This window comes from Schistocerca americana, chromosome X, assembly GCF_021461395.2.
Source record: "Schistocerca americana isolate TAMUIC-IGC-003095 chromosome X, iqSchAmer2.1, whole genome shotgun sequence".
NCBI classification, from domain to species: Eukaryota; Metazoa; Arthropoda; class Insecta; order Orthoptera; family Acrididae; genus Schistocerca; species Schistocerca americana.
Window position 1 is genome coordinate 771,478,953 of NC_060130.1, and position 19,652 is coordinate 771,498,604.

The 19,652-nt window shown below is 39.0% G+C and overlaps 1 protein-coding gene across 5 annotated transcripts in view; it reads left to right on the forward strand.

Annotated features, from left to right (window-relative positions):
- LOC124555170 overlaps positions 1-19,652 on the forward strand; it is a 282,867-nt gene that overhangs the window by 236,791 nt on the left and 26,424 nt on the right. For 3 of the 5 annotated variants that reach the window (XM_047128994.1, XM_047128993.1, XM_047128995.1), the window contains 5 exons: positions 2,636-2,763; positions 2,880-3,020; positions 9,754-9,924; positions 17,909-18,143; positions 18,690-19,168. In XM_047128994.1, coding sequence (XP_046984950.1) covers positions 2,925-3,020; positions 9,754-9,924; positions 17,909-18,143; positions 18,690-19,168 — 981 coding nt within the window. In that variant the 5' untranslated portion in view covers positions 2,636-2,763; positions 2,880-2,924. The remainder of the gene's footprint in view (positions 1-2,635; positions 2,764-2,879; positions 3,021-9,753; positions 9,925-17,908; positions 18,144-18,689; positions 19,169-19,652) is intronic. The other 2 variants (XM_047128997.1, XM_047128996.1) reach the window with 2 other exon arrangements.

Below are 19,652 nucleotides of genomic sequence, written 5' to 3' on the forward strand. Positions count from 1 at the left end.
GCATTTCTATATATAATTTGGTGTAAAAGTGGTTCACTTTTCTTGTAATGGATGTGCAGTGACATTTGGTGCATCCTCGCCACATTTTATTTGATTTCCTCTCATATTTTATGGTATGTATGTGACAGTTCCAGTTTGCGGCTGATCTTCACACTTTATTATACACCCTTAGGAGTGTGAATGAATTGGGCACCTCCCAAAGTGTGCGTCTGCCATAGGCTCCGCGAGACAGCAAAAGCATTGCACAGGTTCTGGGGGAACACTGATGGTTGGTAGATTTCAGGCAAAGTTTATGTAGGCAGCCAGTGTGATTCGTGACTGCTCATCTGTTGCCCACAACTGAGATTGGTCAGAGCTGGGTCCAAGGGTCATACATCTCACTCGATGGCATCCCAGATGTACTTGGAAATTGTATTGTGTTGTATTAAACTGGGCACCAAGAAATAATGGAGAGTCTTTGTCCTGCTGTAGCCCTCAGTGGTTCACACCTCCCTATGTCTGTGTCGGTCATAGGCTCCATGGGACAGTAAGAGCATTACATAGGTTCTAGGGGAATACTGATGGTTGGTGGATTTCAGGCAAAGTTTATGTAGGCAGCCAGTGTGATTCGCGACTGCTCAGCTGCCGCCTACAACTGAGATTGGTCAGAGCTGGGTCCAAGGCTCACATATCTCACTCCATGGCATCCCAGATGTACTCAGTAGAACTTAGGCCAGATGACTAGTAGGGGGTATTGTATTGTATTAAACTGGGGACCTAGAAACGATAGAGAGGCTTCATACCACTGTAGCCCTCAGTGGTTCACAACCCCACAACATTCCACAGCAGTCTACCCACTCCACCGCTGCCCCACACCGAACCCAGGGTTATTGTGCAGTTCGTCCCCAGTGGAACACCCCCCCACCCCCCACCCCCCTCACCGCTAATGTCTCGTACCAGACCCAGACGAGTGTAACCCCAAATGTTTGCATGGTGGAGTAATTATTGTGTATGTGTACATGGAGACAGTGTTTGCACAGCAATTGCCAACATAGTGTAACTGTGGCAGAATAAGGGCAACCAGCTCGCATTTGCCGAGGTAGATGGAAAACTGCCTTAAAAACCACCCACAGGCAGGCCAGCACACCGGACCTCGACACTAATCTGCTGGGCGGATTCGTGCTGGGAACCAGAATGCCATCCCACTTGGGAAGTAGCACAATTAGAGCACGCAGCTAACCGGGCGGGCAGTAGCAGGGAGTACTCAAGGACCTGCATTGCCTTGGTGTGTTCTTCAAACCCTTCTGACAATCAAGAGCGATGATCATGTAGTACATTATTTAACTGGAGGCATAGGCAGCCTGCAGCACAAAAAAACAAATTGTTATGTTCAGATAGTATTGTCTGAGTTTGAGAAATCAAGACATTTCGTCCAATTTGAACGTCTCCCACACAAAATGTCTTCACCACTCAACTGAATGGTGCCCTGTTGGCAGTCGGCATAGTATGGTTTTTGACATACTCAGACTATGCCCTTAACATGTATGATGGACTCACCACTCCAGGCGACCTTAAAATATTCAAAGATGGTGCTCCTGTGCCCTTGTTATAGCGTGAGTAAAATAACTTTGTGATTGACAGACTGCATTGGTGGGGATCGGTGTTGCCAGTGTACAGCCAACTGCACTTGACAGGCCTCTGCATCTGTCTACAAAACAGGCAATCCACCAAGTTTGTGGTGCTTAAGAAAGAAGTATAATTTGCCCAAATTTTAAGTGATCGATGAATTACTACACTATGACACATCGATCTACTCCCACAATAAGTGTGAGTTGACAGTGACTCCTCTCATGAACATGGTGTTGCACATGGCGGTTGACTCAAGTGGCAACAACATTTTCCTCCAAATCAAGATACTCGTGGTACACCATTGACATCATAGTGTGTGTAAATCCGAGTGTCTGCACCACAATAGAGTGAGTGTTTCTTGTGTCAGGCGTCTGTGGTATGATCATGATCATATGTGGCGATGTCGCATATCTTGTGCGTCGTGAGAGGGTGTGGATTGGACAGCAATTATCATCGCCATTTGGGTCAGTCACTTGGTTAATACCTTGAATAATCTTGCTAATATCCTGAAAGAAGAGAAGTTCAGTCTTTTTGCCTAAGTGAAGTTGTAACCACTACTGGCTCTGCTATACACTTCTTGGATACAGAAAAGTAAGTATTCACCATCCTGCCACGAAGTTCAAGTACTTCGTATTATTCATCTTACCCTGCAAGAATGGCAGTAAGCATATAGTAAGTTAATTTAGCTTTTGTTGCTATCAAGTACTCAGTTTTCTTTAGCCCTTATGTTTATAATATGTATAAAGAGAAACAAGGACAAAATTTACTTAATTACTGGAAGTAATCTTGCTAATTGTTACACAGTAATGTTTCATCTTCTAGGCTCTGTCACACTTGCATTTTTATTCTTTGATACTTTGTCCTCTATGCCTTATCACAACTTTACAATTAGTGAATGTGCTTCTGTCTCTTAATAATGTTATGAGTTTTATTGAAAATGATATTATAACTTGCCTATAAGATATTCAAAATTATAGGTCCACGATTGTCCACCGGATTTCTCCACAGTTTTATTTTTGCTTTACAGGAATAGAAGCCACGTGATGGTATATATCAAAAATCAGAATTAAATACATGAATTGGAAGCTGATATGTGGGCCTCGAGTCGTACATTCTTGCATATACAACTCCTGAGACTGGAATAGAATGCGTTAGGTAATGATTTTAATCCATTAAATTTTTTAAAAAAGCTAATGCTATATATTTATTTCACTATTATTATGATATTATACTGCAACACATGGTGTCTTGAATGTAACATTGTGTTCTAGGCCAACGGCTGCAGGGCTTGGAGGTGCGAACCACGGTGGCCAAGCATGTGGCTCCGCAGTGAGCAGCGTGAACGAAGGGCTGTTGCTGTGTCCACACGTGGTGGTCGCATCACACGACGACGCACAAATCTGCTCAAAGAGGTATGTGTGCAAAAGATTTTGATAATAAGGAAGTAGTTGTTTCATCTTCTAGGCTCTGTCACACTTGCATTTTTATTCTTTGATATTGTCCTCTATGCCTTTTCACAACTTTATGATTAGTGAATGTGCTGCTGTCTCTTAAGAATGTTATGAGTTTTATTGAAAATGATGTTATAACTTGCCTATAAGGTATTCAAAATTATAGGTCCACATTAGCTGTTTGACATTGACCCTGTGATCATACAGAGAAATGATAAACTGTACACAGGCCAATGTATGTATGTGATGAAAGTTGATTCTGCTAAAAGAGTTAATTTCTAGTAGAGGTATAGGTTTGTCATTTCTTGTTTTGTTTGTACGACTACTGATTCTACCAACCCATGTTTTCTTTTATTGACTCTCATAATTGTGTTGCCAGTATCAGCTTATTTGTTTATTTTTTGATGTACTTATAACCTGTACATAAAAGCATTACCAAAACCAGTGTGATATGTTGTACAAGAACACTTATTTGCTCCACCTCTAATTGTGTTATTGAGTGAAGTGACACAGTGGTTAAGACACAGAATTCACATTTGGGAGGAGCAGTCTTCAAATCCCTGTCTGACCGCCTGGATTTAGATTTTCTACGATTTCCCCGGGTCTCGTTGGGTGACTAGCTGCAAGATTTCTTGAAAAGGACATGCCAGATTTTCTGTTCCATCCTTGTCCCATTCGAGCTTGTGCTCCATTTCTAATATTCATTGTTGGTAGAACTTTGAATCCTATCCTCCTTTCTAAATACATTGTAATTGATTGATTATTAGTGTGCTAGATACACAAGGCATACTTTTTGATAAAAGTCATTATTGGTGCAGCAAAGTTGTGGTCAGGAGCAGGTTCTGGTTAAAACCTCTTGGAAGGAGCAACAACTTCCCATACAAAATACCTTCCAACTTAAGTCTGCATATGGCACATGGAACTAAAAGTGGCCTAGCCATGACCTGGAATGCTGCCACAAAGTTTTCTACTAAATTGTCAAGCAGCATGTAGGTATCAGTATTGCCTGGTAGTGCAATTGGTGTCAGACCTGGCTGATCCACTGATTGTGTGCTTTCATCTATCTTTGACATGGTCTCATGTGTTACACGAGATGTGGAATAGGTTCCACCTCATTGGGATCTACACATGTTTTCTGGGAATTTCCATTTGTCACTGTGACCTGTGGAATGGGCAGAGATTGTACTTTCAGTAATGAGAAGTTGAAGGTGAGGTGGAGGTAAGGGCCTATAACTGGTAGGAGGGCAGGAAGAAAGTTATGTGACTGTTTGAGCCTTGAGTTGATATTATGAGAGGTGTATGCTCTGCTTGGTGTTGTGGCCTGAGTTTATTCCAGTGGGAGACCAGATGGTTTTGACCAGTTAGATCTGCAAACATCTGATGCCCTGTGTTGCTGATGACAACATCTGCATGCTTTCTTAGGTGTGACCAAATGTGCTCTGCTGAGCTGTGGCTGTTGAAGAGGTAGACCTTCAAATAATAAGGAAGCTTGTTAAAGCGTCTGTGGATGATATCAAGAATTCAGTCTCTTATGTCAGAGTTGTAAACGTCCTATGCAGCTGCTCCACATCTGAATTGGATGCCAGATGAAAGACATAGCTGGTCGGCTTTGAGATACAGTTATGCTATCTTGAACTGTTCAACCTCAGATGACATTGATGACACAATTTGCAGGCCCTATTAGACACTACTATGTATGGAACTCCCTCTATATTGGATAGGGCCAGGATAATAGTGTGCGCTACAGTTAACAGTCTGTTAGGATAAGAGAAATGATATCTGCACTCTACAACCTCACCTGTGGGTATTACAACTTTATAAACCACTTTAACCCATTCTGTATGTGGGAGTTCTCATGATAAGCTTGTGCCTGGCTATAATTTTCGTCTGCTGAAATTGCACCATATTATTTACAATTCACAGAAAGTGGAACCAAATCATTACCACATTTTAATACAACATGGTCTGTTGTATTCTTGGTAAGTTACTAGTTTCTGTTGTAACTACTGAAGCAGATGATGTGAACTGTTCTTTGAATATTTCCAAAATCTAGTGGAATAAGCTGAAATAGTGTCAACAGTTGCCATGTTGTCTTGCATACAGTTAAATGCTAATCATTTAGTTTTATTATGAAATTTAAATTAATTTACCATAAAGTGCTACATTTCTCAATGTAATCAGTTTTGCACTGTGTACTTGCGAATAAATTTAAGAGAGGTATTGATAGATTCACTGATTTTATATGAAGCATTATTTGTTTGCATGTAATTGAAATGTGTTGTTCTTGTGGTCTTCAGTTCAAACATTGGTTTGATCCAGCTCTCCATGCTATTCTATCGTTTGCTAGCCTTTTCATCTCTGAGCAACTACTACAATCTATGTCCTTCTGAATCTGCTTACTGTGTTCATCTCTAGGTCTCCCTCTATGATTTTTATTCCCCACACTTCCCTTGATTACTAAATTGGTGATGCCTTGATGTCTCAGAATGTGTCCTACCAACTGATCCCTTCTTCTAGTCAGGTTGTGCCACAAATTTCTTTTCTCCCCACTACTATTCAGTACCTCCTCATTAGCTACATGACCTACCCACCTAATCTTCAGCATTCTTCTGTATCTCACATTTTAAAAGCTTGTATTCTCTTCTTGTCTAAACTGTTTATCGTCCATGTTTCACTTCCATACATGGCTGTTTTCCATACAAATACTTTCAGAAAGGAATCCCTGACACTTAAATTGATACTTGATGTTAACAAATTTCTCTTCTTCAGAAACGCTTTTCTTGCCATTGCCAGTATACATTTTATATCCTCTTTGCTTCAGCCATCATCGGCTATTTTGCTGCCCAAATACTAAAATTCAACTACTACTGTAAGTGTCTCATTTCCTAACCTAATTCCCTCAGCATTGCCTGATTTAATTTGACTGCATTCCATTAGCCTCATTTTGTTTTTGTTGATGTTAATCTTATATACTTCTTTCAACACACTGTCAATTCTGTTCAGTATATTAAAATCATAATATTGATACCACTCCTTAAGTTTTAACTGTGTAGTAATTATTATTACGAAATCTGGAGACACACCCATGGGTGTGTGCATTGACACAGGCTTTTATCCACTGTGTGTATCCTTATCTGTGAACTCTAGCCATAGTCATTGGTCTTATGGGAAGTTTGAGACAAAATCCACAACCAACAGGCACATGGCATCTCTTCTGCAGTCCAGTATAATTTATGTGGAGCTACTCGCAAGGGTGCTTCAGTTTAGTCCATTGTGATAAATATGGTGCTGGGACTGTGCAATTTCAGTTGCATGTGTTTGCAGTCCCAGTCCACCCTCAATTTCAGCACAGATGCCTTGCTAATATGAATGTTGTTGCATCAAAGCATTCATCCTAGTCAACTCCTAGTGTGAGTAATGCAGCAAATGGAGGATCATGTCTGGAGCATTCTGCTTCTGAGGCCAACAACAATAACCTGTCTCGATATTTAATTGGTGTCCCAAAGAAAAATAAGTTCTCTTTGTTGTTCTATATTATCCCAGTTAATGAAGACAAAAAAAAGGTTGAACAGGGGGGGGGGGGGGCAAAAATTGTGTAGTTGCATATTTTTGTGTGGTGACAGGAGGGAGTATCATGAACCAGTGGGGGTGGGGGGAGGGAGGGATGGGATTGGACTGGAGCATCATTTAAATATCACTGTTTCATATTTTTCTTGAATAATTACAAAACAGTAGCTCCTAGTGAATATGCTTTCCAGTAAAAATTAAACTGCATTAAATTTACTACAAAAAAAGTCCTATTAATTTTCCCTCGAGGACAAATACATCGTCACGTTACAGGGGATGGAAGATGGCAGATTATTAAAAATAGTGTTTTACTAGTATAAAATTACTGCTTACTGTTGGATGAAGTGGGTAAAAGAACAAATATTAAATGTGTGTACCATGTGTATGTGCAGTAGAGCTATAATAAGGGATATATTATGTTCTGGGGGTGTAATAAGGTGGTGGGGGTGGATGGTAGCAGTGGAAGGGGAGGTAGGTCACCAGATTGTAGTCATTCAAACCCCCCCCCCCCCCCCCCCCCTCCTAAGGTTTGCAAACTGAAGTATGAGCAGATGATTTCCCACTATACATGCCCCACTATATCACAAGAAGCAACTACATGGTGCTTCATGATGTTATACTGACCCTCTGCAGCACACTTTATGAAGCATTGGTGATATAGTGAGCAGACATGTCTGGGGGGGGGGGGGGTATTTTCCACAAAGTGCATTAGCACTACATGAAATACAGGTATGAATTATTAATAATACTAACACAAGAAATGCATATGGACATAACCTAAATAAATCTTTGCCAGAGTCATCTGGTGTGGCAGCTGTAGCATTTTTCCAGGAAAAGAAACTCCCCCCCCCCCCCCCCAAGAGTGCTTCTTGATTTTCATTTTTCAGGGAAACTGTAGAGTCCTAGCATTTCATGTTCACTCCTCTTATGTGAGTATAAAAAATAATGTCAATCAGACCATCATTATATAATGGAATTACTTTCATTTCATTAAATGAGTACTTATTTGCGGCTGCCGTTTGCAGTTGTCATGTGAGTTGCTATGTAAGAATGTTGAACAGCTGGATATTTCAATTATCTACCACAGTGAGGAGTCTGTTCGAAGTGTAACATGCTGTCAATATGTATTCTACAATGTCAATCTTATTGACTCCACTATCACTGGCTGGAATACTTTTCACAGCATGAGGGGTATCACATGGACCGAAGGCTCAGTTCTCTCAACATCTGATGAGGCCCACAGGCTTCACCTAGGTGTTATGGAACTTCATATATATATCAGCATAAGTCAAGCAGTGCATTACTGCAGATTACTGTTCTAGACTTGAATGTGATTAATCGTTCTGTCAAGCATATTCACACCCACCTTGGAAGATAAAAGGCGAATATGTGGTAAGTGGTTCTGCTAAGTGCAGTCCACTCTTCAACTGCCAGAAATTCATGAATGGAAGAGATTTAAGCAGTCTACCAATAACACAGTTAATAGTGAGAAAAGTGCAGTAATTTTTTGGTCATTCATTAAGTCACTGCCAAATGACCACAACACAATAACACAGCTTTAGAATATGCTGTCAACCATAGAGAGCAGCAAGGTTCCACATTTACCAATCCAGTCCCTTTCCCACAACACTACATAGGTTCCTGACAACATCACACTGAGAAATAATGCACTTCTCAGCCACTGTTTATAGAAATGTACTTTACATATAAGATCACTTAACAACTCCAAATAAGCACTCACTTCATAAACTGAAAATAGTCACACTACATAAATGTGAGCCCAGTGAAGCTCTGTTGTCTGCTCACTTAAGAGAACTGGACAGAAAATGCTGTTGATGTATCTGTCTGTAAACTGAAAAGTAAGCAGTGCTCATGGTAAGGAAAATTGCCTTCCCCAAAAGAATGCTACAGCTACTGTACAGCATGACGCTAGCAATTTAGAACAGTGTTCAGAGATTTACTTAGATTCTATCCATAAGAAAGTAGACTAATGTAGTTAATTACAAACAGCTTCATACAAATAAGTGATCTGCCTGCTCATCACTGTGCAGTCATATTTAATAGCCATGAGAACATCTGGCGTTGTCCATCAAAACTGTTTGTGCTGCTCATATTGATGTTGTCTTCCAGTGGGGTATGAGAGATTTCATTTGAAAGGGAAAAAGTCTGCTTTTTTGTGCAGTGCTCCATCAGTCGCATCTTAGGTTTATCACTGTGTAGAATGAGCTACTATTAACATTTTTTCATTTCATTGTTTGATGTTTTCTCTTATGTCCAGTTTAAACTTCTTTTATGTTCTTCTTATATCTTGTGCATCTACTTATCTACAGCTCATGTTCTCACAGCCATCAAGGACATAACATCACAGAGATGGGTGTTGCTTCTGCATTTGAGGGTAGCAGATTGTAAAATTCTCATCCATAAGTTACGATAGATTTTCTGTTGTTTCTTTACTTAATTTAGATGAACACTGATATAGTTCCTAAAGTAAAGCCATTCCAATTGGATTATTTTCCAGTTGCTTGTCCAGATAACCTGGTGCTCCAGATCTATATATAATCACCTCTGTTACTAAGAAATGGGGGTCTGATTCCTGTCTATTCATTCCGATTCAGAGTTTCTGTGATTTCCTCAATTCAGTTGAGGTAATTGCCACAATGGTTCCTTTGAAAAGGACGTGACCAATTCTCTTGGCCATTCATGTCCAATCTGAACTTCGTCTCTACCTGTTATGCCCTCGTTATTGATGGGATATTAAACCCTAACCTTACTCTCTTTTTTGTAAAACTCATCTCTGTATGAATGTAACATAAACTCTAAATAAAAGCAGAAACAATAAGTACTAATGTTTTCTTTTTGTGCACAGTTTTCCTCCACCTAACCACCACATGCTGATATCTGTTGTCATTTCAGATGAAAAATTTCAGAATGCAGAATGTTCCATATTTCCAAAGCTTTTGTTACCATTTGTTAGTTTATATGGTGTGATGTAGTAATATAAAGCAATGTTTTATTTTTTCTTGGATACATATCATCTCACATTAACTAAATGTCTAAAAAATATAATCTGTACTGTGTTGGATGAACACATTACTAGCTATAACTTTTATTGTTTTAATGTTCACAGACGTGTCGAGAAAATGTCCTGCAAGTGAATGGCCACAATACTGGAATACCTACAGTGCGTGAAGCAAATGTGCGTCGTACACGCCGCTTGAGTGTGACTAGTGACCAACTGATTTCTTCAGCACCTCCAATGCGACACATCAAAAGTGATGCCAAAGATACATTGGTGACTGTTAGTACTAATATTGATCTTATAAAAATTTACTTAATATTACAGTCATGGTGTGAGAATGTGAGGTACTTGCAAAATGAAACTTTGAAAATAATTAAGAGTTGTAGATTGATGCTCAGTTAGATTAGAGTATTGCCTGTGAAAGGTATACATCAGGGCTTGGCACAGTTTTGATTTCTCAGTAAGTTCCAGTTTTGTTTTATTAGCTGTCAGGATTATGATGTCTCATTTTGATGTAGTGGCATAGCATCAAGTGAATAACTGTCTATAGTGTAGCCTGGAACACACAATTGCTGTGGAACTCTGACACTGATGAGCTGTTCATTCTTTGGTACACGTGAAGTAACCTCACCTCTGGAACATGTTCAAAAACTGGAAACATTCTGTGAGCTGACTAGTTGTATTGTTTGCTGCATGACAGTTTAGAAATAGAGCATGTAACAGCTTAATATCTAAAACATGTGACATTGTCACTGAAGACTAGCAGTATGAAGCTGTTTGTCAGTTAATACGTTAGTCTTATAAAAGCAGACAAGAAAATATTAGGAATTCTAAAATGAAATCCATTTGCTGTAAATCAGTGTGACATTTTCCTTGGATAAGTCCCTTTTGAAGAAGAAATTCAATTACAAAGTGTACAAAAGTATAAGGTTCCTACATGTCTTGCAACAAAAATCTTTGACACTACCTATATCACTAATACAACTGGCTTTCTCATTCTGCAAAGTGATGGTTGTCTTCTGATGGTTCCTTTTTCTGAGTACTCTCTTGATTCACTGTATGGATTTAAGAGCGTTGCTGTTTATGTATTGTCTTGGCCCATTCAGATGAGCTGTTGTTTCTATTAAATGGAATGGGAATTTATACATTTATATTATATTGTGAAATAAAATACTTCTGTGATTTATATCTGATCCAGCTAGAACTCAAAACAAATAAGATAATAATTTCTTCATGTCCAGTTGCTTGCCATTTAATGACTTTTACAATCCATTGAGCATCTACATCTATGCCTACATCTACATCCATGCTCTGCTAGCCACAGTATGGTGCATGGCGGAGGGCATCATGTACCCCTATTAGTCGTTTCTCTCTTTGAATGTTCTGTATGGTAGACTGTTGAACAATTAAATAATGGTTGTTGTTTAAAAGTGAACTATGGATGTAAAAAATTGCAACTGACAACACTTACCTCCGAGTGCCTTCAAGAAGTGCATTCAACAATAGTGTAAAAGAAAATGGAAAGGGCACTTTCCACAGAATTGGTGTACTGTTTGACTCTTGGAGATAAATTCAGATTCACAGTTATCTGGATGCCAGCAGGTAATACAACTTCACCTGCAATCACCTTAATCAAATGGTAATGATAGTACTGCCATGTTCTTATTGGTTGCCTTCATGGTTATTTTTACTTCAGCACCATAATCTCAGTTTAAATGCCAAATTCAGTCTTCTTATCCATGCCACTTATACTGTAGGCAGTAGCACAGTAGGCTACCATGAGTGGAAACGTAAAGGTCCTTTTATATGCTGTTTTTCTGTTCTAGCATGCCATGTCACACTTGTGCTCTGTGGGATTCAGTTCCTGTGTAGTACAGGTCTTCTTACCAACTTTATCCATATACTATCATGAGCAGCTACATTAGAGACTTCTACCTTGTCACTTATTGCTCTATCTTTGACCCTAATAGTGGTGGCAATGGACAGTAGCATGGATCCCATATGACATAAAAAGTGTTGGTGAGCCATTGTTAATTATGATCACTCTTAACAACCCACAACTCAGGGAGATTGGTCAGAGTTGCAGTCATGGTATCAAGGCACACACATCCCTCTCAGAGTTGCCTCGAGATTGAGCACAGGTGAGCTGGAGAGGGTGGGGTCTGGGATCCAAGTCATTAGGTCACATGAAAGTGTCCTCATGTTTGTAGAATGGTCTACAGACCTTTCTGACATATGTTGGAAGCAGTGGGATAGTGGGTAGTCCTGGTGAAGTTACATGTCTCCTATGATGTGCTGTAAGTCAGTAAATGGCTCCACATGATCAGATAGCTGACTCTAATGTCATTCACCAATGAGACAATGACATCTATATGAGAGGAGGCACCATTTCATCTCATGTAAACATCCCCTACATGAGAATACCTTAGCCACAGTGCTTTGTTGGAAATTGAGGTTCATCTCCTCATGTGGTTTCCAATGTACTTTGCACTACCATTGGCATGTACCACAACTTGTCAGTACAGGCAACCTCTTCTCAGGTCTCAAGCATCCAGTAGTGGTGTTCTGCACCTGTGCGTATCTCTGTGGCATGTAGCGAATGGAGGTACATTTGAGGGTCAGTGACTTCTTTCCCCATAGCAACGAGATGGTTCTGGAAGGTATGCCTATTTTCAGATTATTAATGTCCAGCACTGAATTGGCAACTGACGTGCTACTCTGAGGAGTTTATATCTACTATTGTAATCCATTATAGTTAACAGCCATACCTGTCATCAACACATTACTGCTCACAGCATTTGACTTAAATTGTAGCAGATTTGTTGTTGAATCTTGGAACACATTCTGAACTCAAACACAATGAGGTATCTCAAACAGAGTGACCTCCTCCATGCCAACAAACACGGATTTCAAAAACATAAATCATGTGAAATAGAACTCACATTTTTCTCACAGGACATCAAGAAAGCCATGGATCAAGGCAGTCAGGTATTTCTTGATATCCAAAAAAACGCTTGACTCAGTACCACACCTACACTTATTATCAAAGGTACAATGACATGGGGTATCAGACAAAATATTTGACTGGAGTGAAGATTTCTTGTTAGGGGGGACACAGAATATTATCTTGGCTGGAGGTTCATTGAAAGATGTAGAAGTAATTTCAGGTGTACCACAGGGAAGTATGTTGAGTTCCTTGCAGACAATATTAATTGTAACTTCAGACTTTTTGCAGATGATACTATTATCTACATTGAAGTACAGTTTGCATGAAGCTGTACAAATATTCAGTCAGACCTTGATAAGCTTTCTAAGTGGTGCAATGGTTGGCAGCTTGCTTTTAATGTTCAAAAATGTAAAACTGGGCACTTCACAAAAAAAAGAAATAGTATCCTATGAAAATAACATTATTAAATTACAATTAGAATCTGTAAACTCATACAAATACTTGGGTATGACACTTAGTAGGAACATGAAGTGGAATGATCGCATATGCTGTTGTGGGTAAAGCAAGTAGCAGACTTGTTTATTGGTAGACTACCAGGGAAATGCACTCAGTCTATAAAGGAAATTGCTTACAAATCACTTGTGTGACACATTCTAGAATATTGCTCAAGTGTGTGGGTCCTGTACCAAATAGGACTAACATGGAGTATTGGATGTATACAGAGAAGGGCAGCACAAATGGTCATAGTTTCATTTTATCCACAGGAGAGTGTCACTGAGATGTTGAAAGAACTGAGCTGGCAGACCCTTGAAGACTGATGGAAACGGTCCTGAGAAAGTCTACTAACAAAAGTTTCAAGAACTGGCTTTAAATGATGACTCTAGCAATATACTGCAACCCCCTACATATCACTCTCATAGGAATTGTGGGGAAAGGATTAGCTTAATTACAGCACACACAGAGACATTCAAAACAATCACTTTTCCCATACTTGAATGGAACAGGGAAAATGTCATAATAACTGGTACAATGGGACTTGCCCTTTGCCATGCACTTCACAGTGGTTTGGAGAGCATAGATGCAAATGGAGATTCCCCAAATTGAGGTGCTCACAATTCTCCCATGACACTGTGCCACTTGAAAACCTCAATGTGTTACGAGATATTAAGGTATGAGGGCATGCCAGTCATAATACACACTGAGCTACTACATCTGCAGAACAGTTGTCTTTAATTTGCTTGTTCATGAGTGTATTTTAATGTATTACACTTTCAAATGCAATAACATAATTTTTTCATGATTTATTTTCAATGAACTATCAAATTTCCTTCAAGCACAACAGCTTTAAAGACATGCTGTAGATGTTTGGAAGAAACTATATGTATTTTCTCTCATTCACTACATAACTCTTCAATGAAGTGTGTAGATTGAATTAGATTTTCCCTTTAATATATTTCTTTTTCTACAGAGGTAGACTTACTTGTTACTGACTCCTGACAAAAGTGAAATGAGAGCAATAATTTCCTGTAGTATCATATATGGAACTGCCTTAAGAAGAAAGGAACCATTAAGTCCAAGACCAAACCTTGTTGTCCTCTATATTATTATTTAGTCAGCAAATACATTCGTGAGCAGTTCTTCATCACAGAATACTGTATGTGAAGCACACTTTAATACATTACAAATTTTGTCAATTCTACTGTCATGTGCTGTGGTGTAACAGAAATAAGAGGACACTGATCTAGTAATTATTAGTCAGTTAACTCCTTTCATATTTCATGGATCATTTTTCAGACATTTCATCATGATATGAAATGTCTATATTTCTGAATGCCCCTGTTGTCCTTAAATTTTGAACAGGGGTTAACTACAGATTTCGTAAGGGAATGAATGTGTTACATAAATATTATGAATGGTGTCGTTGTCAGCATGAGTAGGTGGTTAAACAGTCGTGTACAAGTCTTGATGTTATATGCTGCAAGCAATCTTTTTTGCACATTCTTGTACAATGAGTACATTATTCGAATGTGTAGGCATGCTCGAGAATATTATTCCATACGACATTAAGTGAATGGACATATGTGAAGTAAAGTAACTTTCTCACATTTTGATTCCCAAAACCACGTGTCACATGAAGAGGAGAAGTTGTTAATCTCAGCCCATAGAATGTGTGTTTCCAGTGTGATTTCGTACCAGTATGATAATCCAGAAATTTTGAACACACAGTTTTACATATTGTATTTGCCCAGTGTTCTGCTGTTGGTGGTGAAGTTTCATCCTGCTTTGTACATAAATCCGTTTTCAGAAAACATTATTTTACTGACAATTTTCGTTCTGTTGCTGTGCCTTTAGAGAAGCTGATAAAATGCTTGCATCATCAGCAAAGACATTTATTTTTGTCTTCTCAGTATGAAATGGTACATCAGTACTGATCTGTGCGCAGTTATATGTATACACTGCAGGGCCTATTCCTTTGGACACCCATGCACATCTGAAGGTAGACTGAATTATTCTTCGTAACAACACAGGCACTATAATGTTGTGGTTAACAATTTATTTCAGCAAAACTTAAAAAGTACTTTGTCATTAGTGAGTCAGTGTTGTGGGAAATGTTTAACCTAACAAAACCAACAGATTAATTTCGGAGTAGACAATGTTTTCTTCAGTCAGCAAAAATTCAAGATGAAGCCGACATCATCCCAGAATACAAGTCAATTAAAGACAGTAAATTCAGAAGATGGAATCAATAAAGCTCATATAAATTTCGTGGTTTCTTAAACTATAATATCAAGGAATCAGAAACAGTAAATACAATGAAAACAGTTCAGAATTAGGACAGGCACTGTGCATCAAAGGAAAAGTTAAAGTATAATACTGGAAAATATGATGAAAGTTAAGGTAGGAATCGGGTGAATAAAAAGTTCCAGCTGTAAGTGTAATGAATGGTGAGCTAACAAAATGTGTTGTTATACCTAGCTGCACTGTGTAATAGCACATGGTGGACTTGCATCCACCCTCATACCACTGATGATGAACTCCTGCCATTATTTGTCACATATGATATGTTTTATCTCTATGGAATCAGAATTTTAGTACCATAAGTTTAGATGAAGTGGTTAAAGAGGTTTCCTGCATGGTGACATATCATTCTGGGGGGCAGAATTAGGATTTTCATTAAAATATTGTTGCATCTGAAAGGTTCAGATGTTCTTCAATACAGTAATTGAGAGAATTACAAATCTGTTAGAGTCACTTCTCTGCTAGAGTTCCTGCATGCGTACTCGACTGAATACTTAAAATATTATGTACGAAGAATAAAATAAATGCTTTGTTTCTAATGAAAAGTCCTTTTTTGTGGAGGCATCTATTTGTAGTAGCATTGCTGCAGTACATACAAAGCAGGGATTGGACAAAAGCTTCTGATAACAATATAGATTTTTGAATGTAGTGATAAACATGAACTCTGAGAGGAATGTATAGTAAAAGGAATTAAAAATGAAAGAAAAAATAATGTTTAAAGAAACTTAAAAATGAGGAATTGCTGGAGAGTAACACTGCACTTCTCTCCTTCAGTTTTTCTTTTTAGTGCCATTTCTTTGGATGTCAAATGCTGATTCAAATTCTGGTGGACATGCAAGTCTTCTACTTGCATCCATCTTATCTAAAACAAAGTGATACTGCACGGTTGTTTTTCTTCGGTCCTCTATTGCTTTATGACTCATTTTCTGTTGCTTTTACATTTGTGGACATCCTTTCATGAATATTTTTTTGCTCATTAGTTTAATTGGTTATTGTATTTAGTCTGTGTCATTCTTGACGCCTACTAAATTTGGTCTAGGTTTAACTCTATAAAAATCGACGACAAGCAGTTATTTTATTCTTGATACGTAGAAATAAGAGTTCCTCACTGTTGTCAAGCCCATAAACTGTAGTCTAGTAGATCATTGAGAGAATTAATAAAACTGTGCATATGATACATGATGCATGGGCTCTTTTTTTACCCTCATTTTAGGTGCACATTATTTTTAGACCCATTTCCTGTGACATGCGGTGTAAAACAAGGCTGTGTACTGGCTCCCACACTCTTCTCACTTTATTTTGCAGCTGTTATGAGAGACGTGACCGAAGCCTACAGTGGTCAGAATGGGTCTTGACTCGAGAACAGACAAAAGTGTCTTCAGCATCTCTCGCCACAGAACAAAAAGTCACGTAAATAAAATATCTGTCTTAGAAATTCTTTACGCAGATGACGTATGCATGATGGCTAATTCTCCTGAATCTCTCCAAACATACATGAACCTGCTAAATGACTCCTGCAGAAGATTTGGTTTAGTCATAAGCATCACCAAGACACAAATCCTTCAGTAACCACTTAGGGGTTCCATTACAGATGGCTGCAGTGTTAAGTTGGACAACAAACGTGTCACACTTTAAATATCTAGGTAGCCAAATTAGAAGCGACAACAGAAATTGCAGCTCGTATAGTCAATGCAGCCTCAGCTCTTGGCAAACTGAATCACTGAGTATGGAAATCTCATGAGCTTAGACTACAAACTAAAATTGCGGTCTACAAAGCAATAATGTTACCAACTTTATGCCTCAGAAACCTGGTGCTGTTATAAAGCTGACATTAGGAGGCTAGACACCTTTCGCCTTCACTGTCTGAGATCAATTCTCCACATGAAATGGGAAGACCATGTTCCAGACACAAAGATTTTGTGTTGTGTGAAATTGCCTGGCATTGAAGCTCTCTTAATGAAACACCAACTGAGATGGAGTGGCCGTATCATACGCATGGACGACAGTAGACTTCCCAAAGCAGTGTTCTACTCGGAGCTCTCATGTGGAAAGCGGCGGCAAGGTGGCCAACACCTGCGATATAAAGACACCATCAAACTCCACCTCACAGCCTGTGGCATTTTGAGCAGACGTTGGGAGGAGCTTGCATTACACTGATCAGAGTGGCACTCAACTGTACACAAGAGTGTGGAACAATTTGAGCATATCTGCCTAAAGCACATGGGCGATAAACGAAACCTCCGCAGTCCAAGCCTAATGACATCTATACGTATAACTCCACTAGGCAACCGTGTTGCACTTCGTGCGACCGGATCTTCAAACCAAAGCCACATCCGAGCCCGCAACAATACGGACTAAACGACTGACGGATTCACTGTCGCTGGACACGGAGAGGAGGGGATGATGATGATGATGATGATGATGATGATGATGTGCATATAATGTTTGTATATTTACTATAATTGTAATTTTACTGGTGGAAAACTAACAAACATCAAACACTTGTGTTATTCACAGGTTTCCAAACTGAGTGAGGAGACAAAAGAGAACTGGCAAGCCACAGTTGTCCCCAATGATGACCAGATTCCAGTTTACAATGCAGTATTTGAAGGCCATCATCCATATGAAGGCAGTCCACCACCAGAACCAGAAGAGCTTCCCATGTCCGTAGACAGAGAGGATGATTTGGGTTCTGTCACTGCACCAGATCTTGCCAGTTTATTAGAGGAAGAGGATGCCAAGCGAGAAAATGGTACAAACTATTACTGCATTTTTATGCTTTTTGATGTTTATAATATATCCTATCTTGAAAATTTCACACTAATATCATTATTTTCTCTGGAAGTCATATGGAAACAGCTGGAGGTGGAATGTCTGAGTGTGGTTTGGGACACTAGTTTAGTATCTGTGTGATAAATTGAAAACTAAGGCTTCAGTGTGGTATTTGACATAAGGTTTTATTTATTTATTTATTTATTTTTAAGCCCATTGCTCTTGATCACTCATATTTTCTGTTGGCTTGTGATAGAAAATTGAAGTTTAAATTATCAAATGATGGTGTAACATTGTCTATATCCAGCAGTTTAAATCTTTCATGTAACACATAATTTTCAATGTGCTTCTTTTCTCTGTCTTTTTTATATAAAAAAGTTTGATCCAAACCCAGAATTAATTATATTTTGTGAGCTGTACATTTGTAGGTTTGAAAGAATTTATAACTGTTAGAACTTTTTCAGTTTTATTTCTTAATATGTGCATGATGAGTGTTAGTGTTTGAGAGTTGCATGCTTTTCTGCAGAGTTATTATCTGGGCTACACTGCAGCTACCCAACCACAGTGGACCAGGCGTGTGACACATCTTGTGACTTCCCAACCACAGTGGACCAAGCATGTGACACGTCTTGTGACTTCCCAACCACAGTGGATCAGGGATGTGACACCTCTTGTGACTTCCCAACCACAGTGGATCAAGGATGTGACACATCCTGCGACTTCCCGACCACAGTGGATGAGGGATGTGAAGCATCTGTCGGTTATTATGAGGAACGAGGTGGTGATTTGTTGGAGACAACTTCAGTGGCTGATCCTCCTCCTCCTACTGTTGTGGCTGAACCCAGCCCCACCACAGTCACGGAGACAGAGGAAGAATGGGAGCCATTTGACCCCTATGTGTTTATCAAGCAGCTGCCACCACTGACAGTGGATATGCGCGCACGTTGTCCTGCCCTTCCTCTGAAGACAAGAAGCAGTCCTGAGTTTTCACTTGTCTTGGATCTGGTAGGCTGTCTTTCTACTACCTGTAATTGATTTCACATATGTGTTTGTCACCATGTTATTTTTAAGTAATTTCTATTTTAATGTCCTGTTTTTTTGAAAGTGGATAATTATTTCTACAGATATGTTACCATCAAATTATTTTGGCTGTTAATGCTGCTACAGTTAATAGTACATTTCATCCGTCAAGCTAGAAGCTTCCATGCTTGAGTCTAGTCTACTGGTGGTAGTTTACACAGTTGGCTGGTACAGGAATGCAGAATTTTATTTAAAGTGTTCTATCACAGCAATTATTTGTCAGATGTTAATGAAATGTCCAGGGATTGCTAACAATAGACCTTTATTATGTTTAAAACATACACAGTCACATAAAATTAACATTCAATGTGTTATACTTTAAAGCAGTCTTCAAAACAAATTCTTACACCACAGTCTTTTTGATAGCTTGATACACAATAAATGCATTGTGCGCTGAAATATTTCATAG